General features: G+C 45.3%; 1 protein-coding gene across 2 annotated transcripts in view; it reads left to right on the top strand.

Annotated features, from left to right (window-relative positions):
• LOC144096633 (uncharacterized) overlaps window positions 1-26,993 on the top strand; it is a 46,674-nt gene that overhangs the window by 9,380 nt on the left and 10,301 nt on the right. For both annotated transcript variants that reach the window (XM_077629458.1, XM_077629457.1), the window contains exons 2-7: window positions 1,874-1,994; window positions 3,324-3,451; window positions 8,750-8,888; window positions 10,441-10,595; window positions 12,344-12,509; window positions 25,805-25,953. In XM_077629458.1, coding sequence (XP_077485584.1) covers window positions 1,874-1,994; window positions 3,324-3,451; window positions 8,750-8,888; window positions 10,441-10,595; window positions 12,344-12,509; window positions 25,805-25,953 — 858 coding nt within the window. The remainder of the gene's footprint in view (window positions 1-1,873; window positions 1,995-3,323; window positions 3,452-8,749; window positions 8,889-10,440; window positions 10,596-12,343; window positions 12,510-25,804; window positions 25,954-26,993) is intronic.

Below are 26,993 nucleotides of genomic sequence, written 5' to 3'. Positions count from 1 at the left end.
TTGCTGGTGGTTTCCCTATAACGAAAGGGAGCGATCATTAAACTTATAATGTTCGAATTTTGCTACGTATTTACATCCAGACAAACTGCCAAGGCGTACTCACATTTGTAGGCTTATATTTGGAGCTTCAACAGCAGATTTTAGTATGCAAACAGGGAAACGAAGTGCGAGAGGCGTGGTTGAGGCTGTGAATGGATATCCATTTTTAGCCAATTGCTGTCTAGGAACTAACCTTGAAGCTTAACGCTAACCTGTTCGTGATATGCGGGCATTTTTTAACATCGCATTCTTTTGCCAGCACGACTCCCAGATCAGTCGCAGTTTCTTCGAAGTACCAGGGCTCCGCAGCCGCGACTTGCGCAAAAGAAATGTAACATCTTTTGCGGGCCTCCACATTGACGCTCCTTTTCCTGCTCCTGCTTTTGCTGCGATAGGAATTCCATGTTCCTGCTTTCTTCTGTGGTGTTTCTTATTGTCTTTACAGCGCTTTACTGCTTGAGCGACATGGCATCTATCCTGGATGCAACCTTTGCTACTATAAAAAGTTTTTTTACAGAGTGCCTGCCTGTCTCCGAAGTTCGAGGATGTTTCTTTCTGCAGGTGGTTTCAGCCATTCCGTGGTAGTTTATCTCAACAATTTATATTGAGGCAAATACAGTCAATTGGGTAGCAAGACTGCGCCAGCCTGCACTCCAAGCATCCTTGCAGTAATTTAAATGCCACTCTGCCCCTAACAAGCTAGAAGCAAAACTGCCCATCGCGAAGCTCGATTTCTTTCTTCCGTTATTTTTGCTCTTACGACGGCGGGAAAAGCATCGGACTTGCTGCTTACAGTATTTTTTATTCTACCAGTTTGCATCGCCTTATATGACTTATTAGGCAACGCAGCTTTCTCACTTCTTATGTTTAGCATGGTTCACGAGCAGGCACCCAAAGACTGAACTCTTGGACGGTGCTTAGAAGGGGCCTTTAATGCGTGCAGCCTAACCCAAGATAGCGTCCAAAACGTCCCACAGAGTGTCATCCGGCTCACACTCCCAGTCGTCTTCCTCTTTTTCGGTAGCTTGACATCGAGACGGTGAGGAACATCCTTGCCCATGAGTGCGTTTCTATCCGCAATGCACCCTGGCTAATCGCCCGTCGTGGGTATTTGCCTTTAAGCCTGAGGGCATCATCGTCATCAGCACCAACTATGTCCAATAACCTACGCCTTGGCATTCGAGGTAAGCGAGATCCCTTAATTTCATGTGAAATCGTGTCTGATAGTTTTCGTGAGCTCGCTAACCTATCCATTTCCCTTTTAGAATTGTGCACAGTCTCCAGCAATCTGTCAGGAACGATGACTCCATGTTGTCCTATGCATACGAGGAGGCTCGCGACACCCTGCTTCGTTATATACAGTATTTCTCTGATTTCTTCGAAAGACCACTCTCAGTTCCCGGCGTGACCTGTGCATGGGGCTGGGACGTTTCGATGCTAACGGGATTCACGGCCTTCAGGTTCCGCGTATTCCGAAGGCCGCGCTCAGTCTTTGACGAAATTTTAGGTCCTGCAAGTGTGTTTCCAGCGTTCTTGCTCAGGCGCTCTACGCACGTGCTTTACACTGCTACGTTTGTGATTGCGCGCGTGAATACGGGGCGCGAAGCGTCATCCTTCGGCCTTTTCATCTCGGCCACCAGGGCGAGCGTCTGGCTAGAGTGACAGAGTTTAACCATCCCCGAAAGGTTTCGGTGAGACCTCGCAGTTGCTGCCGATGACTGTTTTGCTACGCGTAAGTCAGCACCAAAACAAATTTCGTGAGACTTACGGGAACCTGGTCCCATGGCGCCCATCCTGAGGACGCTTCACTTTCTCGTCTCCACTTCACCCGCAGCGCTGTGTGCGGGCCAGGTGATGCCAGACGGCTGCACCATGCAGGACCAATGCCACGAGGCCGCCGCCCAAGAGGCCCTCCAGTTGCTGGAACAGCACGACCAGCTCGCACCGCTCTGCGTGTAGGTGGTGCACCTGTAGCTTAACATCTGGCGGGATACGCGCATCAGTTCACGTTTTAGCCTGAAATCTGAAGCAATGAACACCTGCCAGTGGCATAACTTGGAAATGCGAGAAGGAATAAATGCGACGTATATGGGCCTCTTTTTCTTTAAACAAAATCTTTTTACCCAAGCTCTAATCACTTCCTCAGTCGCTTTGTTTGTCAAAAAAGAAAAAATACAAGTTGCTAAAAACCGCCTGCTGTTAAACACCGGGCTATATCCTTCATGTTAGCAAGAAAATGAGCAATAACTGATACACACACAAGAAACGAAGTTAACCGAACGAGCGCTAACTTTCCACTGACTTTGTCGCCTTCAAGTAACCGCTTATATAGCAGTGATAAGACAAAGCACCCCAAAAAAGCAACAGCAAGTCAAGCCTGTGCGCATGTCAAGTTAAAAGCTGTAAAACGTTTTGCGCCATATTGTACATACAATTTTATGTGGCGTCCGGTAGAATTTCGAGAAAAAGTTTCGCACCATTTCAGCATAATTTGAAAAAAAAAATATTTCTTGAATCGTTTAACTCTGTTTTCATGTGGCCCGAAGCTCGAAAGAATATTCCTACGTGCTTCAGTCTTCCGAGGGATCATAGGCTAAATGCTATGCTAGAAAAAAAGCTGCGTCATTGTGACAACGCAGTGGCAAAATTATTTTGTGGGAACCGAAATGCGGCGTCTGAGCCCTATACTAGCAGAGAAGCGTGCGGAGGACTGCCGACATGAGCGCTTTTGTAAAAAAAGGTCAAGGCACCCTTAGTAGTCAGCACGGCGAAACCAGGGCACCTGAAGCTAGCACACATCAAAAAAGGTCTCGAACTTTGGCCCCTGCCGAAAGCAAGTGGACGGAGTACTTGAGCACATAGAGAAATGAGGGAGGATTCTTTTGGGACAAGATTTCAAGGAATTAAAGCTTGACTATTTCGCGCTGCGAACAAAAAGGGAATGTGAAAATAGCCTAAAATTACATCTAACAAATTGTTGTGGCAGTATAGTAATACAGCTAGTGTGAACACGAATACTATAGCTCACTGGTGTATCAGGGTGTATTTCAGAAAACGCAGTACTGTACCAAGCTAAAGAAAATCACATGTATTGGTGAGATCATGAAGCTTACTGACAAAAGATGACCGCCACTGCCAACGATGTTCACCTTACCAAGTAGCTAGCCTGATGAGGTTGAATATTTTTCCATTAAGTCCTCATTACTCCATTGTCGTGTCATTGGCTATCATGCCTAACGTTGCCGCTTAACGCACGTTGAGTATCTTTTCGCTTTTCTGTCCAGGGCTCTGAAGAACGAGACGGGATTTATGGACTGCACCTTGAATTACGGCAGCGACCTCTGCGACTCGAACCCTTGGTCGGGGCTCAGCAGCGCATTCGTCGACAGCCTTTGCAGCGAAGCCAGCCTACGTTAGTGCATGAGACGACCCGCATGTCTCAGGAATGAATTTCTTTCCAGATTTAGAGGGGAGTCGTTGAATGTGTTGGAGTTGACGGAGGGGCCAATCAGCCATATAGAGAGTAATCGTTGCTTAAAAAACTAGAACTGGCGGCTTTTCCATCCAAATTCACTCATTCGACAGGCACGACGAGGAATCACAAAAGAGAGGGTTGGGCGAGCCAGTTCTTTTAAACAACGCTTTTCCGCGATTCGCATAAGGGAGTGATGCAACAGCAGTTGTCATGATAGTGATGCATATCACGTTTTTATTGAAGTGTACCTCCTATATGTATTAAAGCGCGGACTGACCATTGAGATTTACAATGCAAACATGCAGGAATAAAATTTGCTCAGCCTAAATTATAGGTTCCAATCCTCAAAATCGGTGAGCATGTTTCATGATTGGAAGTATCGATGTCATAGGCTGATCCCCACAGATCCACAACGTCCGTATTATTGCTTTTTCACTCCATTGTCTCTTTTTGCTTAGTTATCCCCGAATTTGCGTGCCTATCGAATATTACGGCATAAACGTATATAGCGTCTGGCTAGATAAATATAGGCAGCCACGTCTGTGAGCTAGACAATGGAATCTTTGCCTGAAGTCATTACTGGACACAATTTATGCTATCGTAATCTCGATCGCTTTCACAGGGGTGAAATGCTGCCAATTTTCATTAATTGCGATTTCGTTAATTTATTACTCACCCACCCAAAGCACACCTGGCAATCGCAGAACAAACGAAAACACTACCACTGTGGACGTCACAACGTTAGGAACCCTGATCAACGCGATCACTATTCTTGAACAAAAAATGGAAAAGAAATTCGAAGCCATGACCCAAGACATGAGCACGTGGGCCAGCAATCTCAACAACAAAATGACGACGCTCGAGCTGAGATCTAGCGCCCACAGCGCCTTTGCTGCTCAGGTGCAGAGCAAAATAGATCAAGTTCCCCCCCCTAAATTAAATTCAACCCATTCGCTTTCAGATCAGTGAATCATAGCAGCAAACCACTAGGAACTTAGAGTGTGGCAGTGAAATTGCAGAGGATATCGCTCCAAGCGGAGCAATCTGCAACTCCACATTCAATCTCTCTCCGACACAGAAGTCCCCACAGTCATCGCACTACAGGAAACTCAAGCTCTTGTCAAGTTAGTCAACTACACTCCCCACACACCAATGAACAAACCTACACAAATGGTAGCAACCCTAGTTCACAGAGCATAAACCGCTACCGATCACCCCATAGAGGTTGAAGACATAGATTGTCACCAGTAGAGCTCCATTCTAAAGCTATAAATAGCACTAGCCTAAGCATCCTCAACACATACAACAGCCCCCTCCTCGCAGCCATACACACTTCGCTCCATATCAGTGCTGAACGCCCGCTTATAGTACTTGGTGACTTTAATGCCAGACACGTCAGCTGCGGGTACAAATTCAACTGCAGGAAAGGAGCACCGCTCTGGCGACTAATTCATAACGATGGACTCACCCTCGTTAATAATCCGCAACAACCTACACGCATCGGTAACAGCGTGCAACACAGCTCCACCCCCGATCTCACACTCACAAAGAATCTCACACAATGTCAGCGGTCGCACACGCAGACGTCCCTAGGCAGCGACCACTACATAATTCAATCTTCACTATCGATAAACGCAATCACGCCCTTCATAAAAAAGAAGCTGCAGATAACAGACTGACCCGCCGCGGTGGCTCAGTGGTTAGGGCGCTCGACTACTGATACGGAGTTCCCGGGTTCGAACCCGACCGCGGCGGCTGCGTTTTTATGAAGGAAAAACGCTAAGGCGCCCGTATGCTGTGCGATGTCAGTGCACGTTAAAGATCCCCAGGTGGTCGAAATTATTCCGGAGCGCTCCACTACGGCACCTCTTCTTCCTTTCTTCTTTCACTCCCTCCTTTATCCCTTCCCTTACGGCGCGGTTCAGGTGTCCGACGATATATGAGACAGATACTGCACCATTTCCTTTCCCCAAAAACCAATTATTATTAGATCACAGACTGAGACAAGTTTCGGAACCTCCAGAAAGACGCCCCCACCCAAATCAAACACCTGGCGACGTGGGTGGCAGAACTCACAAAGGACGTCGCTACAGCGACATCTGAGATCCCGAGCAATCGGGAATCAGACGCGGTCGACAGCAGCCTCCTTCACATGTGGGAAGCTCACTCCGGCCTGCAAAAACAATGGCATCGTAACCGAACAGATCACTCAAGTTAAGGATATCAGCCTTGATCAAGAAAATAGAGACACACACGGCACAACTAGCCTGTCAGCAGTGGAGAGAGCTCTGAAACCCCATAGAGGGCAACCTGGGCCTAAGAGACACATAGAAATTTCTACGCTGCCTCTTAGAACCTCACAACACGAAGCGAACCCAACAACGTAATGTAATTCGCCTCATTCACAGAATATGTACGGATGATGATGCCCTGATCCAGAATCTCAAAGAGAGATACCTCAAAACCACTCCCAAATTACCCCTCCCTCCCTACTTGTGCGTAGAAAACCCGGAGCTCGACGCGAACATAACAATGTGGGAGGTAAGAGCACCAATGTTCAAACTTCGCACTACGTCTGCTCCAGCTGCACCCGGAGCAGGCAGGATCAGAAGCAAAACGATACGAAATTTTGAAGGAAGGTACTCTTCCCTCCGAGTGGACCCACTCGCGGGTCACTTTCATCCGCACGCCCGCAAAACTGCTGGACCTGTTAAACCTGAGGCATATCTCCCTCACCTCATGCTTGGGAAAGCTATTTGAGCACGTAATCCTAAACAGACTGCAAAATTACGTGCAAACAAAACAGCTCTTTCCCCACACAATGCTGGGATTCCGAAGCCAGCCATCAACAGAAAACGTAGAATCGCAGAAGAAATCCTACATCCCAGACATTCCAAACGCACACGAGCACTGCTAGCCTTAGACCTCACCAAGGCGTTTGACAATGTCCAACACACAGCCATGTGTGGACACCTTATCCAATCTAGGAGTCGGGACTCGAACACATACCCACATAGCAGCTTTCCTACGACACCGCACCGCGGAAATCAAACTAGGCCCTATAGAGTCCCTCTCCTTCCCTCTGAGCAGCAGGGGGACAAGCTAGCGGGGCAAGCTAGCGCGCATCCCATACCTCTCCAACTCCTTCTATGCAGACGTCATTGCCTTATAGACTACCATGTGCAATGTTGAGACCATGGAAGAAATGCTTCAAGCAGGTGCGGACGCGGTAGTGCAGTGCGCAGGCTCTATTGGCCTCGCGTGCTCCTCTGCTAAGTCTGAACCGTTGCTACTCCACCCGACCCCGAACAGCAAAAGGAAAGAAAACCCTTCCATAGACGTCGATGTCAATTGTCTACCATTGCCAGAGGTTGAAAATATACGCATCCTAGGCATGTTCTCACAAAACAAAAAAGCAACACGGAGACCATCTCGAAACTAGCAATGACGTCATGTCAAACTATCTGACTGATTAGAAGAATAGCCAACAAGCACCAAGGCATGCGTGAACATGACCTGAAGCAGCTGGTGCAGGCTTTCGTGATTAGAGGGATGGTTGACTCCTTTTCCTACCTCTACCTCACAAAGGCAGAAGTGGACAACGTAGATGCACTGATAAGACAGGTATATAAGTCAACCTTAAATCTCCCACAACGAGGTCCCACCACCCATATCCTATACATGGGAGTACATAATGCACTACAAGAACTAACTGAAGCTCATCGCACGGCTCAGATTGAGACTCTCCTCCGCAGATGCATGTAGACACATTCTCGCCTCTCTAAAGATTCAGCCAACAGGTCCACCCCCCAACAACACCCACGCCATCCCAACACAAACCAGGGACAGACTCACCGTTCACCGTCTGCCCAAAAACGTACACCCAGTTCACATCCAGGCCAGACGCGAAGCTCCTGCCAAGCCTTTACATAAAGGTCATGAAAACGACAAAGACGCGGTCTACGTGTACGAAGCAGAGTACATCCACAATTCCACCTACCCCAATACTATCGCATCGCATGACCTCTAACACATAGACTCGTGCTCGATCAAAAGAACTACCTCACTTGAAGCCGAAGAAGCAGCCATAGCGCTTGCCATTTCCTCCTCCGCTGCCACACTCATTCTGAGTGACTCTAAAAGAGCAGTCCCGAATTTTGCACGGGGAAAGATTCATTCTACCACCCGAAAAATTCTCAATTTTCGCGCCACAGAACCCCGACTATTTCAAATAGTTTGGGTGCCAACCCACGCAGGTAAGCCCGGCAAAGAAGTGGTCTACTCTCTTTCTCGAGTGTACGTCAACCTAGCAGGGCACACCGTACACCGGGAAAGCACTAGGGACCGGCTCGTCACCTATCATGAAATAACCCTCCATTACAGAGAGCAAAGACTCGTCTATCCCTCACCACACATCTCCCTCTCGAAAGTACAGCAAACTACATGGAGACATTTCCAGGCTCGAACATTTCCCTTCACCGGCTTTGTTAGCCCTTATCCACCCAGGCCAATACAGAACCAAATGCTCTCTTTGTGGAGCCCCGAGAGCCAACTTTGACCGCATTTTATATCTCTGCCGAGAATTCCAAGCACCATCTCGCTGGAACCTCACGGACAACGAGGGTTGGGAGATCGAGGTCTCCAGCTCCGAACCGGCCTCACAAAAGTGGATGGTAGAGTGGGCTGGACACCAGGCGGAATCAAGATCCAGACCAACCCTAGCCAGTAAATCATCCATGAGGCTCCTCAATAAAGTTTTTAACTAAAACTTCTTTCATAGAAAGTCGCAAAATCGCAAACGGCCGTATCGCATATTAGATCTGTTATTCAAAACTTACGACAATATGAGCCTGTTTAAGATACCGACATTCCTCCAGTGTGCGGTGCTAAAATGGGACGTACGAGACAGAATAGTAAATTTCAGGCTGGTTGGCTTAAGTCATCCCACAATAATGTTCTTATATATCTATAAAAGCCGAGGGAGGGGCTTCGGAGCACGCCACAGCAGAGAGATTCAGAATAATCTTGACCACATTTAACGTTTAAGCATTTGCAGTGTCCGCAAAATCCTTTGTTCCTGCACTTGGTCTGTACGAAATGAGCCGCAGTATCCGCCATCGAGACCACGACCTCCTGATTAATAGAAAAAACGCTCTAGCTGTTATGCCGCTGCTGAGGAGGCCGGATGCGGTTTTGTGTTGTATAGAGGTGCCCTGAGCCCTCTTCTGCGCGCAGGTGCCTTCGCTGCTCCCCAGTTGCAGCACGCCCAGTGTTTGCACTTCAACTTTGCCGTCGAGTGCGCGACCAAGTCCCTGGGTGAGTACGAGAGCCTGGCAAAGTTCCTCCGGTCGGCACGCAACGACAGCTTCTGCAGGTGAGTGATGACACCGCACCTTCAGGAAACGTATGCGCTTGGATTGAGTCCTGAAAGCAAAAAGAGGGCAAACATGGCATGTACCGACCATTATATATATATATATATATATATATATATATATATATATATATATATATATATATATATATATATATATATATATATATATATATATATATATATAATGGTCGGTACATGCCATGTTTGCCCTCTTTTTGCTTTCAGGACTCAATCCAAGCGCATATATATATATATATATATATATATATATATATATATATATATATATATATATATATATATAAATGTATGTGTGTGCGTGGGCGTGTGTGTGCGCGCGTGTGCGTGTGTGTGTGTGTGCGCGCGTGTGTGCGTGCGCGTGTGCGTGCGCGTGTGCGTGCGCGTGCGCGTGCGCGTGCGCGTGCGCGTGTGTGCGTGTGTGTGTGTAATGAACGTCGTACGACGGCGAGGGCGGAAACTGTGCGATAACCCTCTTATGCTGCCTATGGCATCAAGACTGCCTGAACCGAGACCCTCGTTAAGCTATTAGCAGACAAGGCAAATGAAATAAGAGGCTCGTTTGACAAACATGGCTTCTTTCATTTGCTTGTCAAACGAGCCCATTTCCTTTACCTTGTCTGCATATATATATATATATATATATATATATATATATATATATATATATATATATATATATATATATATATATATATATATATATATTTTCTACAGGGTGGTCGAGTTTGGTATGCTTGTGGGATGATGTCAGAAGGTGCTTTTGCACGATACGCACGTGTGGCAACTTGATAATGTACTGCGACTTCGACCTGCATGAACCTGTTAGCAGCGTGGAGACGGGGCATATTTGCATTTCCAGTAAAACCCTGGGTGCACGAGGGAACATCGTAGATATGACGTGTCTCCACTGTTTGATTGCACCAGACATATTACCAGGAATGAATAACATGAGCGACCAAGCCGTCAGGATCATTGTGTTGCAAGTTCTTCAGAACTGCTTTGTACACACGCTAACCTCCTGGTGCTAAAAGCAAATTGAAATTCTGCCGAAATCACTTTACGAGCTCTTTCATGGCAAGGAAGCAACGGAAATTTTCTTGCCTCCCACATGGCAGCTTCTATAAAGTCACGTAAGCGCGACAAAGATTTAGCATGTTGATGCCAAGCTCACGTTACCGACAAAAACTGGAGCTCTGTTCGTTCTCGCTGTTCACGTGTAGCAAAGCGCCGAACACGGCTTTGCAAGTAAAGCGCATTGGATTAATATTTAACTCTGGACAGATTGTGATTTGCGAGCACAACTGGCAATCGACGAACGCCGTCAGTAGCCATAGTTGCCCAATCGGTGCCACTTTTTCGAATCATCTGCTACATTTCCACAGCTGATTCTGTGTCGGTCCTGTGAATGCTGCTCTTTCTATATCTCCATGCAAGGAGAGCGCAGCGCGGCTGCCTCGTGCATGAACGAAAGTGCGAAGTCACAATTTCTCACGAGTTCTTTCGCTTCCTCTCGAACTGTTGCGCACAGCATGGTGTCTAAGGAGCTGCGTCATTGCGCCGAGGGTGTCTACGAAGGATGCCAGCAGAAGGGCGCAATGCGCGCTGCCGTATCCCGCGTGGTGAGCGCCCTCCTGGGCGCCATCAACTGCCAGGAGAGCGCGGAGGATCCCGGAACGCACCACGGTCAGTGAGCCATCGCCAACTCGATGGCTCTCCTGTCATGTACACACTTTGGACTCACTCTTCTGTGAGCAATGCTGCTACGCTTATACGTAGGCCCATGACTATTACTATGTCACCATGTAACCACTAGCCGGATCGAATCAGATTTATACACTCCTGCATTACTACATGGCACCGAGGCGCATGCGGCTGCCGAGTCAAACGGTTCATATGCTCCTCTAGGGCTTCTTGTACGGGGTCTTGTCCGTGGGACGCATGCAGTACATCACCATGAAACGCTGTTGTTTAGCTTGTTTCCTCGGCCTTTCCGCACAAACGAAAACACACCAAATATAGCTAAAACGAAGACAGTAGCGCCTGTCTGATTTCCGTTAGTTTCTTTTGTAAGCATATCATAAAGATGTCCTTATGTCTTGAATCTTGTCTGTTACAGAGTTCCTCGAATCAGACTGTACAGAAGATTTCAGATGTCTTATCAGCGAATTTTGGACACAACTAGATTAGTTCACTAAAGGAGGCTTTGCTGCTTCAAATGTGCCGTGGTTGCTTGTCATTTATACCCGGGTAGTAGTACTGTGTGATCAGTATACCCCTCATCGGCGGAAATGCCGCTGTCTTTGTGTCCGAAGCAAGCCCCGAACCCAAACCACCCTCGCACTCGAAAATACGGCCACCTACCAAACGACCCGCCCACCCACGTACATCCACCCTTCACAAAATCGACCCCCACATCCTCCTTCCAAAGGCCTGCGCAAATCACCCACCCACTTCCATCATCCTGACACCTTGACCCAGCAGATGCCCACGCTGTTAATGCCAAAAGCGTTGATGAATACAAATTAAAAAATGCAATGTAAACGCAATAATTGCAAAAGGGAAAATGTAAAAGCGAAATGGAAGATCATTACTGCTAACGCTCATTTCTTGCATCGCATATTATGATCTCACATCAATTCTTTCTAGGTGCCAAATTCCTTGTCATTAAATTTTTTTCCTTAGTGCGGGCGTATTCGTTTTTGAGCTGGCAACAAAACTGTCCGTACTGCTTATCGCTTCTTGAACATGCCACACACTTTGAAAGACTACTTAATTGAATTGATGTGATTGTAGCTAGTGAGTGATAATAAAGTAGGCGTCGCATGTGAATCACAGCCACCAAATCAGAAACATTACCGCCTGCGAACATCCAAGACTACGAAGAATGTATTATGCAAGAAAAAAATGGCAGCCAAGATCTTGTCCAGTCATTGCTTGTTCATTTTCACGATGTGTAACCTGCCGCAGCACATTTACGTGCTGTTACATGTTGCAGAACCGATTGCCTTACCATCAGGTCAAAATTCAGGTTACAAATACAAGTCTCGGCTCAATTCATACTTCTCCAGAGAGGACTTTTTTTTTTTTTGCTGGGATCAGAAATGGGCGCTCGCAAGTTGGGCAGTCACTACTAGAACATCGGTAATAGCAGACGCTACAATGGCCTCCACTTGCGCGCAACGCGTGTGTTCTAGGCCGCACGAAGTTTCTCAAGCAGAGAGAAATGTGCAGCTGCCTGCGCTTTTGCGGCACTGCTCTATGTAGGATGCCTCTATCGTAGTGGTCACTGGTAGTGGTAGTCGCTTGCGTATTGTACGGAATGCTTTACACACTTATGCGTATATTCTCAACAAGTTGACTGTACTGTCCTTCGACGCGCGACTGCTTGTGTTTACGGTAGATCTGAGACTGATGTCGACGTGGTGGCGCAGATGACCAGAGGCCTCAGCCAGGAGCTTCGGACAGCAGCGACTGCGAGACGCGCATGACCCGCGTGATGGACTGCCTGCAACAGATCGTCAGCCCCAACACGGTGGCCAAAGAGCTGCTCGAGAAAGTGCGCACCCAGCCCATGGACTACGACGAGACGTTCTGCAGGTCAGGCCTTTGCCTAGTTGCAGCACGCTCAGCTTTTCGCCGACATTTCCAACTTGTTCACGGGGCCTAACACAGAAGGATAGCTGGCTTACGGTTGAATTCTGAATTGGAGTGAATACAAACTACGACAAAAAGAAACTGCAGGTGGTTTGTCATTGCTAGCCGCGAAATATATTGCGAAAGCAGGTTTTTGCAGGTGGGCATCAACGCCACATACCTGACAGCGTGATTGATAGCGCGTTATCTTTAATTTCGTGACTTCAGCCGTCGCGGTGGCTCAGTGGTTATGGCGCTCCGCTGCTATTCCGAAAGATACGGGTTCGATCCCGACCGCGGCGGTCGAATTTCGATGGAGGCGAAATTCTAGAGGCCCGTGTACTGTGCGACGTCAGTGCACGTTAAAGAACCACAGGTGTTCGAAATTTCCGGAGCCCCTCACTACGGCGTCCCTCATAGCATGAGTCGCTTCGGGACGTTAAAGCCCAATAAACCAAACCAAACCCTTCCTGACTTGAGCACAGATGGAAGAAGACGGTGACGGCCAATGCACAGCGCGAGAGTGTGACGTCTTGCATAAATAGTTGTGTTGCTTATAAAGTAAGGGGAGGGTTTTACTTTAGACAACATGTACCCTATTTGATTAACGTCGAACATATTGAAATTGGTGGAAATGGTCCTGCTCAGCCGTGTCAAGTCTTTTATTTCTGCAAATGTTCTCTTGAATCCGTGTAAAATTGGTTTTAGGCGGGGCTGTCCGATTTGGTGTGCTCATATTGACCTCGAGAGTCGTATTTAATTCCCTCGCAACAGTAGACAGTTGCCGCGCTTTTCACCTTGGATGTCAGTAAAGTCTATGACAGCGTTGAGCACTTGACGCTGCTACACAGATTGCAGGAACTTAATTTTACAAACTATTTTATAGCCTCAATCAGTGAATTCTAAAAAAAAAGAATTTTATTGCTGCCGACATGGTGTTTCCTCTAGGAGGTTTCGACACACAAGAATCGTACCGCAATTGTCAGTTCTTTCACCTGTTCTTTTTTAACATTTTTCTAAGCCAAATTGTAAGCATTGGTATTGTTAAAATTTATGCGCACGCAGATTATATCACATTTTTGCCTCAGAAAGTGATATTCAGACGCTTCATTAAACCTTGCAGAATTACCTCAATGTTTCTGACAGCTGGTTAGGAAGAATTCATCTTTCCCTCAATGTGAAGAAATGCGCATTATTAGTCTTCTCCGCTTTCTCATCCTTTAAATATCTTACTGGTCTATAGAAATCGCGTAATTCATCAAGTTCAGATGGTGAAGTGTCCCGGAGTAATACACGACGACACTGCTCTATTCTGGCGGCCCCACATTGAGCAAGTTTCTGCAAAAGGAGTTCGGGCCATTGGCATCCTGCGCAGGCTTTTCAGTGCTAAGTGAGGTATCAAAAGGCACATACTTCTGCTTATTTATAAAATGTACGTCCGCCCAATTTTGAAGTTCGGCTGTTTCATTCTCCGGAGCTTCTGCCTATAAACTTCGCCCTCTTGTGCTTTTGGAGCGTGAGGCCTTGCGCCTCGGTCTGAGGCTTCCAAAATATGTCGCCAATGCTGTTGTGCGCCTAGAGGCGCGGGTCCCTTCTTGGTCAGCTAGGTTTCGCCTTTGAACAGTGCAAACATTTTTACAATTGTGTGATTCACCTTTCACGCCTCCAGTATAATATTTCTTACTCAGCCTGCAGTCTATTTAACGCCACCTGGTCTCCTTTACACAGTCCGCAGATGTGTTTCCTGCAGCCTCTCGTTGATTCCTTCAACATTCATCTCACAGATATCCGCCTAATGTATAACAACTCTCTTGCTGTCCACATTGCATTCGATTATATTTTCCCATAGAATGCAAAGCTGCAGCCCTTTCCTCTCGTTCACGGTTTGTTGCAGGATCACCTAAGGTCCTTTCCTTCTCATATTATAATTAGAAACTTCTGTTTCCTAAGTCATCGTTATGACGGATTCTCTGTCCATTTGCTCTTCATCGTCCCCACCCGCTCAGTGTCGAGAATTACACCTCTTTCAGTTCCTGATACGGCATCATCTAAATTCGGTACGGTTGGTTTGGTTACCGGGGCACATGGGCTTTCATTTAAATGAGGTTGCAGATTTCTTAGCAAGGTCCTCTCCCTGCGGCCCCATTAATGCTGTCCTGCGAACTTGTGCCTATACAGCTGCGGTGAGGTTTCGCCGCTACACAATATTTAAGGAATTTGCTGCCTCGGCTCTTACATCATCACCTGAATATCAGCACCTTCTGCATCCTTGGAGCAGAAAATACTGGCGCTCGCGCAGACCACAGGTCTCTTTCACACGTTTGCGTTGCAGGGTTCGTCTGATAAATTTCTGCCTTCACAGATCTTGCCTGGCGGTTTCCCCGTTGTGCTCTTTTTGTGCCGAACCTGAGACAATAGATTATTTCCTGCTGTTCTGCCGCCGCTTCTCTCATTTGAGGAAGCGTCTTTTGCAAATTCCATTTCATCATCTGGGCTTGCCTCTGTCCTCTGCGGTTGTACTCTCCATTGGCGCTTCTTTGCTTATACGAAGCGACAGGAGTGTGCGCTCTGCTGTTAAAAATTTCCTTACAGAAACGCAGTGACTCCCATTCTGAGTTTTTTTTTTAATTCCCGCTCTCAGTCAGTGCGAAATTGAAACTTTACATGCGTTTGTCACGGATCTCTTCCAGCCGATGCGTCCCTGACCCGCCGGAGCCTCCGCTTCTCTGCTGTTCCCCCAGTGCCTCGCTCCCACTCGCCCTTTTATAGCCTCGGTGTTAGTCCACGTAAGCCTTGTCATCGTCTTCTTCTCTTCACCAATCATCTCTCTCCACCGCACCGAATGCTTCTCCACCAATCATCTCTCTTTATCTTTCACTCCCTCCTCCATCCCTTCCCTTACGGCGCGGTTCAGGTGTCCAACGATATATGAGACAGATACTGCGCCATTTCCTTTCCCCCCAAAAAAACCAATTATTAATCATCTCTCTCCACATCACCGAATGCTTCTTCCTCTTCTTTATTCTTCCGTTAATCCACGTCGTCTTCTTCACACCTCTTTCCTTTAAAATTTAATTTAGGCTCCTTAATATACGTGACAGCGTTGTAGACGATTATGCACATAAAGCCATTGTCCCGTCTTCGATCTCCAAGTTAACAGGTCCCCTCTCTTTGCGTCGTCCAATCTGTCCACCTATATCCGATTACTGCTCCTTTTCCCCTTCTAAACGCTCTTGTTTCAACAATACACGGCCTGTGTCCTGGCCACTCCCCCGCATAGTGGGTATGTGCGACCTTTATTTGACGCCAATAAACCAACCAACACGAGGCGTGATCTGGTGCGGCGCTAGCGTAGACAATAAAGAAAAAAACAAGCGGCGATACAGTAGGGCTCTCGTCCAATGGCCAGCGAAGCTGATTTGTTTGTGCCGTCGCGGGTTCGAAACCCAGTCGCGGCAATATTTATTTTCTTTCTCCAGGTTGGCAAAGGTCACCCTAAAAGTACTCTTTATTTTTTTACATTCCCCGCATCACATGACTAACTTCAGAGGCTTTACCTCATACTGGCATCTTTTAGTTTAGGAGGTCAATAGCCCTCTCGCAATAAATGGTAGTGGCTGCTGCCACTTCAAATTTTCCCACAAAGCGCAGCACTGAGTGCTTGCAAAGCTTGCAGTTTATGGAACTAAATCACTGACTACTCGATCAAGATTACATTTGATCTAATTCTACCATGCGCCTCTTCATTAAAATTCTTTCAGGTTGGTGATGGCATCTTAAAATATCGTCCGCCACACGAGCACTCAAGATTTTTTTTACACATTTGTCCTAATTTCAAATACGGCACCCTTGCTCCTAGATTTATCATTTGTAGACTGTTACGTAAAGACACTGACCCTTTCGTATGTCTCGCAGGCAGATTTACTCACACCCTTGCGACAGGATGAATGCTACGTTTGTCGCGTGTAAACTGTTGTACTGTCGTGTATGTTCGCGTGGTTCTGACACTGATTTTCTTGGAAATGGCGTGTTCTATATAGAGTGCACAAATGACGCATATTAACTGTACAGAAGTGGGACTAAACTGTTACTGTGCACTAGCAGAAATTTAGGTGGGCGGGTAAGAATAAGAAGTTTGCCGGGATACGGTGAGCCCAGCTGGCAGAGGACAGGGTTATTTGGAGAGACATGGGACAGGCCTTTGCCCTGCAGTGGGCGTAGTCACGCTGATGATGATGGGGGATGAACTGCACTCATTGCATCTTTTTCGTACTACATTGTGAGGACCACACGTAATAATGGGGCTTGTTTTAGGAGCACAAGATGAGAGAAATCTTAAACACTGCACGGAAAGCTTCGCTTCAAGAGTATCGCATTCCAAAGTCAACAAGTTTTCAACAGCACGTTTCGTCAGTAGTTTCTGGTTTTTACAGTAGGCTGTGAGACTTTTACATTTGATAGGGGTAAGCAATATCGGTTGTGAATTTTGACAAGGTAATTTTTTTGCCATATGCTAGCACATTTTAGTTCAGCGAAGTGGGCGGAAAAAGATGGGATAAAACAATACCAAAACTGACATGCTAGGGAAAACACAAAAACTTTCTCCGAACCAATAGTTCCTGCTTTATGAACCTTTCTATAGTCGTACACTGTAGGCTGATTATAGCAACACCACCTCTGCAAATTGGTCTTGCAAGACTCACTGCACTGCTGCAAGGTACTTTCAGTGCTCCCGTAGGAGCTAGCGCATTACAGCTTCTTTTAAGTAGTGCAGGCGAGGCTGTAACCGGAGCCCTTCTGCCCTTTTTCTGTCCGCGAAGTGGCTCTTTGACGCCAGAGGAGAGCTTCATGCGCAGTTCCAGGCAGCCACGCGGCGTCTTCAGGAAAAGGACGGTTGAGAAAGAAGGCCGCGACTGTTAATCTTAGTCCGCGATTTTATCTCTGTTGTTTTCTGCGCCGATATATAGATATTTACGGAAGGTATTCAGAGCAATGGATTAGAAAGGTTCATGGATCACAATTTATAGACTGCTTAAGTAATGTCCTATCTACTGATAACATTGTCGTTGCTAAGTAACTTAGGGGCGAACTGTAAACCATGATCCGGAACCTACACTGGCAAAGCAGAACTGTTGACCTAAAATTAAGATGAAGTTTAAAACAATATTCAGTGGTCTCGCAAGAGCTCAGCAGTTTACGATAAGCAGCAATGCATTGGAATTGGTCAGGCAATGCGTCTGCTTATGGCACACGTAGTAACCGCTGACCCGGACGACGAGAGAGCTATGACTTGGAGGACCAGAGTGAGACAGAGAGCATTTGGCCCCAGTATCCTCCAAAAAGAAAGCATACAACACTTGCATCGTTCCTGTACTCATCTATGGGGCAACAATTTCGATTCTAACCAAATGGATTGAAATAGGTTTGAGGACTGCGCAGCGAGTTATAGGCAGGATGACGATAGGTCTAATGTTAAGATACAAAATGAGCGCACACTGTGTCAGAGAACAGACGTGAGTCAGTAATATTCTTCTTGAAATTGAGAAGACGAAATGGCGTGGCCAGAGCATGTAATGCGAAAGCAAGATCACAGATGGCTCCTTAGGCTAACAAAATAGATTCCAAGGGGAGGCGAAGGTGGCAGGGACATCAGAAAGTCTTGCCAGCGGATGAGTTTAGGAAGTGAGCGGGGATACGGTGACTGCTACTGACACAAGACATAGGTAATTGGAGGCGCTTTGGTCCGGCACTGTCCATAAGGCGGGCTCCTGCTGCTGATGACAAATTATAATGCAATGTACCTGGACCAATTCTCACTAGAGGCAATGAGAAACGGAATATAGTGTGCCGTTGCTGAGAACAACCTCTCTCGCTCCACTGATCTACCGCGGGTGAGAGGAGGAAAATCAGTGGGTATTGGGAAAGGGGAAATATATAGAGGAGTGGACAGAAGGAAAAGAAGAATACCTACCCCCAGCGACCACAGCAAAAGGAAAGTGCTAGCGTTTATTTACTTTTTTTCTTGGCTTTCCTTGCACTCCTTCTATTCTGAGCTTGTCTTGTGTTTGAACTTGTTCTGTCCAGCCCAAAGTTAAAGGTCCTACTTGAAAATGTAAACAAAATTTCAGCAAACAACTTAATCAAAACACGGTGAAGTACTCGTGTTACTACAGTTCTTGAGATATTTTCCGTGATATGATGAATGTTTGCTTGTGTTGGTTTTGACCAGCTAGAAGTCTTTGCGCGGAGAGCTTATCGGCTTCATAGCTGTATCTTAAGTTTTAGTTTATTTTTAGTTTTTGTTATCTCTGGCTTCCTATTTATAATGTTGGGCCCTAGTTTTTAACTTGGTTCCTGAATATTTTAGCTAACCTGCAGTTATCTAAATAATGGTTGCAGCCTATTATGTCTATTCCACATTTACATTGCCCTGTTCTGCTAAGTACAAATCTTACTGGGTAAAACGGAAGAGGCCATGTCCTGATAATGTAATGGCCCGCTGGGGAATGAGATGGAGTGAGCTTTACATTTTTTATCCATTGATACATTGATAAGTGTGGGTGTTTTTCTCTTTGTCATTCCACTTAGTTGACTTTGAGTCAACTACTAAAGCTACAAAAATTTAGTATTTGAGTTCTAAGTTGTTTTTGACAAACTGTTTGGTAACTGGAATCTGAACTGCTTCTTCTTCTCTAGCTGCTGTTCTTGCAAGTTCATCTGCTGCTTCATTCCCTTTAATTTCACTGTCATTTTACATATAACAAAGTTACCTTACTATTACAATTTTTCTAACTTTTGTTTTATTTTTGAATTAATGGATTTTTGTTATTTTTACTGTTTAATGAACTAAGTGTAGAAAGAGTATAAGTAAAAAGCTTATATTTATGATCGTTGTTTTCAGTGATGAAGTCTGCTCCTTTGCTAATAGCTGTTATTTCTGCTTCAAAGTTATTAGAGTACTAGGAAGAGAAAATTGTTTTTCTTTGATAATATTTCCTACTCTGTTATGTACTACATATGCTGCTCCTATTGCATTACCTGTTTTTGAACCATCAGTGCATATTATGAAGTCCGCTAATGAATTATGTTCTTTAGTATAGTTATAACTAGCTTTTTCACTTGGATGGTATTCCCAAAGATGATATTTGCAGGCTATTTCTTTCCCGGTGCAATTTTTACCTTCTTAACACACTTTCATTTTTACCTCACCTCAAATACATTAAAGAAAAGGTTCAAATACAAAGCACTACTCTAGCAAGATGAACTGGAAGCAATAGAGGAATGAAGTAAACGCAATTACAAAACATTTAATCATGAGCAATAGAAAGAATCATAGTCTAGGCAGCCCCAGTCTTGTACAGCCCTAAGGTAGCAGTCAAAACAAAAAATCAATCCAAAAAATCTCATTAATAATAATAACAAAAGCATATAGAACGGTATCTAACATTGCTTTACGTATTTTAGCGAACATCCCACCAGTACTCTTCAAAATTGAAAGTGAAATACCAATGTATAAAATAATAAAAGGAGAACAATGCCAAACATATAGTAAGTCGAGGCAGCTAAATGAATAAGAATAATGGCCTGCTAAAGAGGCATAACCACGACGCTGGTATTCCATTGCTGGTAGTCAAACTTGATTTCTCCGGCCCCTACAACCTCTTGATTAGACTGTGGTGGGGGTGTCAGACCCCGTCAGTTGGCCATGAGCTCTAGGCGCTCGGCGAGCTCTATGGCTTGTCCCACTGCATGGAGTTATTGAATTGTTTGCTCACTGTTTCACTGAAGCATGATCGATGGGAACGCAGGAGTAAATGGGCGTCTTCCTTTTCTATTCGGAATGGGCTTGCGTGCGAAAAACCCTTCGATGCTACAGACATTCTTACCAATAAACTCACTGTGAATATAATCACAGCGTCACTGCTTCGAGACAATCCTTTTGCCATGCTCAATACATCTCAGATTCCTACCAAGTACTATGTATTATGTATGCCACTAGTACTATGTATGTTAACGAAAGGAGTTCAGCTTAAGTTAAGGACAACGCAGCGAGCAATGGAAAGAAAACAATGTTAGATTTAACGTTAAGAGACCGAAAGTGGCCAGAGTGGGTGAGGGAACAAACGCGGGTTAATGACATCCTAGTCGAAATCAAGAAGAAGAAATGGGCTTGGGCAGGGCATGTAATGCGAAGGCAAGATAACCGCTGGTCCTTAAGGGTAACGGAGTGGATTCCAAAAGAATGCAAGCACAGCAAGGAGGGGGGGGGGTGCAGAAAGTTACCTGGGCGGATGAGGTTAAGAAGTTTACAGGCAAAGGGTGGGTGCAGCTGGCAAAGGATAAAGTTAATTGGAGAGACATAGGAGAGGCGTTTGCCCTGCAGTGGGTGTATTCAGGCTGATGATGATGGCGACTATGTATTAATATTAGTTTGTTTATATTAATTTATATTTGGTTGTAAATGGCCTGGTATTGCCAGTTTTAACATTATTAACGATTTCGTACGGTCACCCATTACAATGTTTCCTTAGATGTGTAAGCTGTTGTTTGTTAGCATCACCGTAATCGCATATTCCCAGCATTTCCCTCTTCTAGTTGTTCTCCCTGTGCTCATTATCTACGCCTGCTTCTTTTCTTTTTGAATGTGAACAAGTTCTACGATTACTGTTTAGCTTTTTGTATTTTAGCATTGTAAACAGAAATAAAAGTTCCTTTGTCTCGTAAAACCTGTACCGCTTTCGCTCGCATTTTTGTCGATGCGTAGCATTAATGGGAAAGAAAAAAGCTGGAGTATCATTGAGTTATATCAACTTCCTGAAGCACTGCGCCACACGGAAAGCTTGTCGAAAAGGTGCCTCGCTGTGTTCCCTAGGTGCACTACCTGACCCATTACTGGGTAAGAAGAAACTCGCGTGCTGTGCGTGCGCACAGTTTTCTGACGCCTCCGCGTGTAAGTTGCCGCCTCTCTTAACTGCTTCCGAGTACGATCGCCCACGTATGGGTGCACCGCGGCTCGCCGCGCGGCAGAACGAAGTTGAGAATAATCTACTGTTGGGTGAGTTGGTGCATGACTCGAAGCTACAAAGGCGAACGAAGCCCGAACAGAGACGACGACTTGGAGAAGTTTGCTTTTTACAGCGAGGCCGCGAGAGCGCATGGTCGGTGCGGGGTAACGACGGATTCACCTTCACATCGGCTCTATGCGGGAATACTTTGCGCAGGTTTCTTGAAAAGCAAGGGGCGCGTGAAACCTTTACCCAGTGACAGTGGTAGTAAGTGGCTTAGTTATTAGAAAGGTCGAAGGCCGCCAGAGCGCAATGCTTCCTGCCGTAGCTCTCTTGGCGTCGTTTTCTCAAGTCATTTTCTGCGTTTGAAGACGAGTTTACGCATCGCCCTGGCTGCGATTCGCGTGTAGATCTGGAGCGCTATTTTGGTGAGCGCGATTTTCAAATCGCGATTCACCAATACGTGAGCAATTGCGGCACTTGCTCTATGCGGACTGCAGTTTGTGACTGCTTAGCTTCTTTCTATCGCTAAGGAGGTAAGCTGAATGAGAACAGTCTCCTCTTGAAGTGATGCAAGCTTTTTGAGTATGATCAGTTAGTAGTGCACCCTACAGGCATGCAGGCCACGGCCGAGTATAACGCTGTTCGAACTTGCTGCATTAACAATAGCAGCCAAAAGGGCGATTGAACCAATTCGACAAGCAGTCAGAGTGCGCGTTCGATAATTAATAATGACTCTATGTTGTGTCTCTCCTGTTTTGATGTCTTTCAATCTTCGACCTTTTTCTTAAAGCTACGCCACGTCTACTGCGTCACTGGGATTTGCCACACTACGCGTTGGAGCACGAGAGTGGAATAGAGCTGATGAACGAGAATTGTTTTGTTCACACCATCCCTGGTGTTCGGCGGGACTCCCAATACTACTACACTTTGGGCATTTACGTAGCTCAGCAAAACGTTGACTTCAAAGGCAAAACAACGTTAGCCTTATTTCTCAGTTGCGAGAGTGGGAAAATTGTACATTTTCTTGGGTTTTATTTCGAAATGCATCAGCTAAAAAAATGCAAACAGCTCCCGGCAAAAACTAGGTGTTGCCGCAAACTCTTTCCGCAAGTAGCGAGCTCAAGCGGTTTCAGTGCGAAAGCACTTATAGCTGCGTTCTCGGTGGAAGCAGTGGGATGAACGAAGCCTCCTGAATGATCAAGTGACTCAATTGGCAGCGGATTTAAAAACATCTGTGAAGAAATTTCGCAAAGATCCTGACGGTTGGGGATGTGATTACGGCACGCCCCGACAGGGTACATAGACAAATATGGCATGGACCACTCGAAGTGTGGCCTTAGAGTGTCCTTGGTTAAATCCTTGGCTGTATTGTCCTTGGTGTCCTCAGTGGAAGGGTCTTTGGCATGTTGACATTTGTCAGCTTCAAGGGACACATTCATTGCTGGGAACCTCGTGTTTCAAAGTTCTCCTGCCCGCTCTATTCTGACTTGTGCCGTGTACAGCTAGAGGACTGGTAATCACTGTCTTAAAATTAATGCCGCTGTAACTTAGCTTCAGGAATGCGCCGAAAAAAACCATGCCGACGCACCCCAGTTAACTTGCGATGTCCGTCGGCGATCCTGACAGTTGTGTTTCATTACTTGGCCTGTTGTAACGTATAAAATCTCTGTTTTCAGTGAAATCCGCGTATTTGTCGTTAGAATTCAGTCATATATTGACAAGACCAAGTTTTATACGTCCTCAGTATCCTTTTAAGGGCAATGCCTTGCACTTATTCAAAATCGTCGTTAGTTAAATGTTCATCGTCATCTCCAGCAATTCATCGAGCCAAAAAAATGCATTTCGTTTCCCACGAGCCCCTGGTAACAGAACGCCCTAAATTTGTGTTTAAGAATTGGTACTATAGAGGAGTCGTAGGCACGACAGGCAGTGGTACTTAGAACGCTTTCATCAGCATAGTGCAAGAAATTTTATTTATTTTTAGAACCAACACATGCAACTGAAGTCAGTTCTACATTTTTAAACCTGAAAAACTCTCATAGCTGCGACTCTGATAGTGTGCAGATTAGACCTGTTAAATACGTAATAGATATTATCGGTCCAGTCCTGTCATACCTTTTTAGCTTGTGTATTTCTTCCGGAATATTTCGTTAGAAAATGCAAGTCGCGCGTGTCATACCTATCTTCAAGAAAGGCGATAGTCTTGACGTTTCAAACTATCGACCTATTTCTATTCTTCCTATATTTTCAATGGGTTTGGAAAAGGTTTTCTTCAAGCGAATAACTTGTTTCTGAAACAAATACAATATTATAACTAAAGCCCAATACGGTTTTCGAAAAAATATGTCCACTGAACTTGCTCTCATGGATGAAAATGAATACATATTACAGAAGTTTGAGGATAAACAGCTGGTTGCTGGTATCTTTGTGGACGTCACCCAAGCATTCGACTTCATCAGACACTCAATTTTGCTTGATAAATTGAACCATTATGGAATCCGAGGTCTCGCCTTGAGGTTAATAAAAAGCTATCTTTTAAACAGGATACAGTATGTCTCAGTAAATGACTTCATATCTAGTGAACAACAAATTATTGCGGGCGTCCCGCAAGAAGGAATTCTCGGACCATTACTTTTTAATTTGTATTTAATTGACATAACCCACATTTGTCCCGGCATTAAGCTAGTCATATATGCGGATGTCACGAGTATCTTTATCCCATCACCCTGTGAAACTGATTTATTAATGAGAGCGAATAGTGTGTTAGGAAAGCTTGATACCTGGACGAGCAATAACCATCTAAAAATAAACACTAAAAAAACAAAGGCAGTGATTTTTCGTTCAAAGGGCAGACGCATTAGCTTTAAGCATGATATCACCTTTAGAAATTGTAAAATAGATATTGTTTCATGTGTTAAGGTGTTGGGTGTTTATTTTTCAGAGGATCTACAATGGGATGATCATGTAAATAACTTATTGCAGAAGCTAGGCCCGGACCCTGAAATACTAAATCACCACCGTTACTGCCTTTCACAATCAGTAAAAGTAATGATATATAATGCTCTCTTTGTGTCCTCTCTACATTACTGCTTTTTAGTATGTTGCACCACTACCACGACAAATTTAAACAAGCTGTTAAAACTACAAAAAAGAATCTTACGCATAATTGCAAATCACATGATTTATACCGTATATACTGTCTCGCGTGTTCTATTTTAGCGCGTAACATTCGGTATCTCTCCTTTTCGACGTCACAGGATTGACACAAAATGATCTGCCATATCCCACAAGAAACACAGAATTCTGGAAAATCCCAAAATGCCGCACCAATTATGGTACACAAATGCTCCAGAATACTTTACCGAGGCTTCTAAATGATCACAATAGACAAGGCACTGATATTGTGAAATTAACCCTGTCTGAGTTTAAACATCTATTTACAAACTGATTGTCATCATGGATGTTTCTGTTCTTGTATTTTGTGCATACATGTACTTCATAGATCCTCTCTGTATAATCTGTATAATCTCTGTGTATATAATCTCTCTGTATATTCGTTCTATGTTTGCGCATGCTCACATACAAGTGGCATAAGGCTGTAATCTTTTCTTCTTGATGTGTTTATGCTTTCCGCTGCACACTGTATTTGGGGGCCAGGGACCCCTCAAGCCGCCGTAGAACGGATTTTACCATGGCCTCCTGTACACCCCGGTGTATGAATAAAAAATATGAATGACAAAAACGAAAAATACAATAAGTTAAAGCTATTCTCGAGAGATGTTGTTAAAAATATGCTTCCTGAGGCGTTAAGATGGTTTTTGCGGCACAGTAACAAAAGTGGTAGCACACATGAGAAAACAGGCAAATCATTCTACCCAGTAAGCTGATAAAAATTGCTAATAGTTAACATTGAAAGTACTACAGTTAGGCGCCTTTAACGCATTTATAGATTTCTACCTGGCAATTAATAATTGCCATATCAGATTTTAGAATCTCGAGAAAGCGATTACCCTCGGCGCTGCGGCTCAACAAAGTTTGGCCATTTCTTGCGCTATTCAAAAACTGCGTGAGTTTGGCTGCACAAGAAGTAACGCTCTACATAAAACTTCATAGAGCACGTGTCACGTGACTTTCTTTCTGCCGTCTCCACCCGAGCAGCGAGCAGCCCAGTGCGGGCTGAACAGACAGTGATCTGGATTGCAGAAGATTCAGAGCAGCAAGTGCATGATCTGCTACATTACGTGAACGCAGGACGTACGAGAACGTGATCGAGTGCAAGAGCAGGATCGTGACCAGTGACTGCCACACGAAAGCCGCCCGCGGCGTCCTCGAGCGGAACATCAAGGCGTTCTCCATGGCACGCAGCTGGTTGTGCGACGATCGACAGAAGAAGCTTCGCGGTGCGTATTCCGACTTCTCCGCTGGCGTCGTGTGAAGCATGTTTGACACTGCATTGGCCATCATTTCAACAAACAAGGGCATAATTATGTTGTCGCTAAAGAAGATAAACAGGCATTTTCAACAGGAGCTGCTCCAGTGACTGCCACTTTTATTCGTGCCATTCGTACTTGTTTTTGCAGCAAGATTAAAAGCAACACTGCTCGAAAAAACGGCGCTTATACCACATGGCTGGTTGGCTGTGGAAGGTCACTATCTGTCATTGAAAGTTTCAGGAGGTAATGTGATATGGCAAATAAGTCTAATCAATAACGACGGCGCCGCACAATGTACAGGGCACAGAAGCATAACAACTGCCGTAGCGGCCACACAAAGGATATGCGCCGCTACACAGAAATATAGTATTTCTTTTACGGCCACGCATCTGCTGGTAGCGGTTACGATTCGCAACATTTTGTGTAGGTTATCTGTTCGCGCTTCAAAGCGGCTTGTGCCATAGAAGCGCGGACTGCTTGGAGAACGACACATGAATTTATTTATACACTCCTTACACAACCGTCCAAATGTACTGAGGCGGGCTATAGGATTTCCTTTTCCGGGGAAGATAGGGTTCTTCGGCCTTCGTTATTCCATCCTCATATAAAGCGGACAGCTCTCCGAGTGGCGAGCTTTGCAGTGGGAGGCTTTACTGGGCTGTAAATACACAATCTGTACAGCACAGCACAAGACATGCGCATGCCTCACGTACTTGACTGCTTGGACCCAGACGCGCTGTGAATGCAGAGCAAAAGCTTCAATTTCCAGAAGTTTAAAATTTTCTTCCCATTACAGATTTCCCAGTTCGAGACTATTCAGGGTTCATCAAAATTGTCGCTCTTTTGCAAGTGGCTAGAACATCTTCAAATCAGTGAGCACAGAATTTTAACAAATTTTAAACCATGTGTCGAGAGTCATGAATGCATACAGGACGGAAATGCGAAAACTGCAGAGAAAGCTCTGACAAACAGCGCGACGAGCTTTTGGAAGCTGATCAATATATCAA

This window comes from Amblyomma americanum, chromosome 7, assembly GCF_052857255.1.
Source record: "Amblyomma americanum isolate KBUSLIRL-KWMA chromosome 7, ASM5285725v1, whole genome shotgun sequence".
Lineage (NCBI taxonomy): Eukaryota > Metazoa > Arthropoda > Arachnida > Ixodida > Ixodidae > Amblyomma > Amblyomma americanum.
This window is presented reverse-complemented; position numbering and strand designations above follow the sequence as displayed.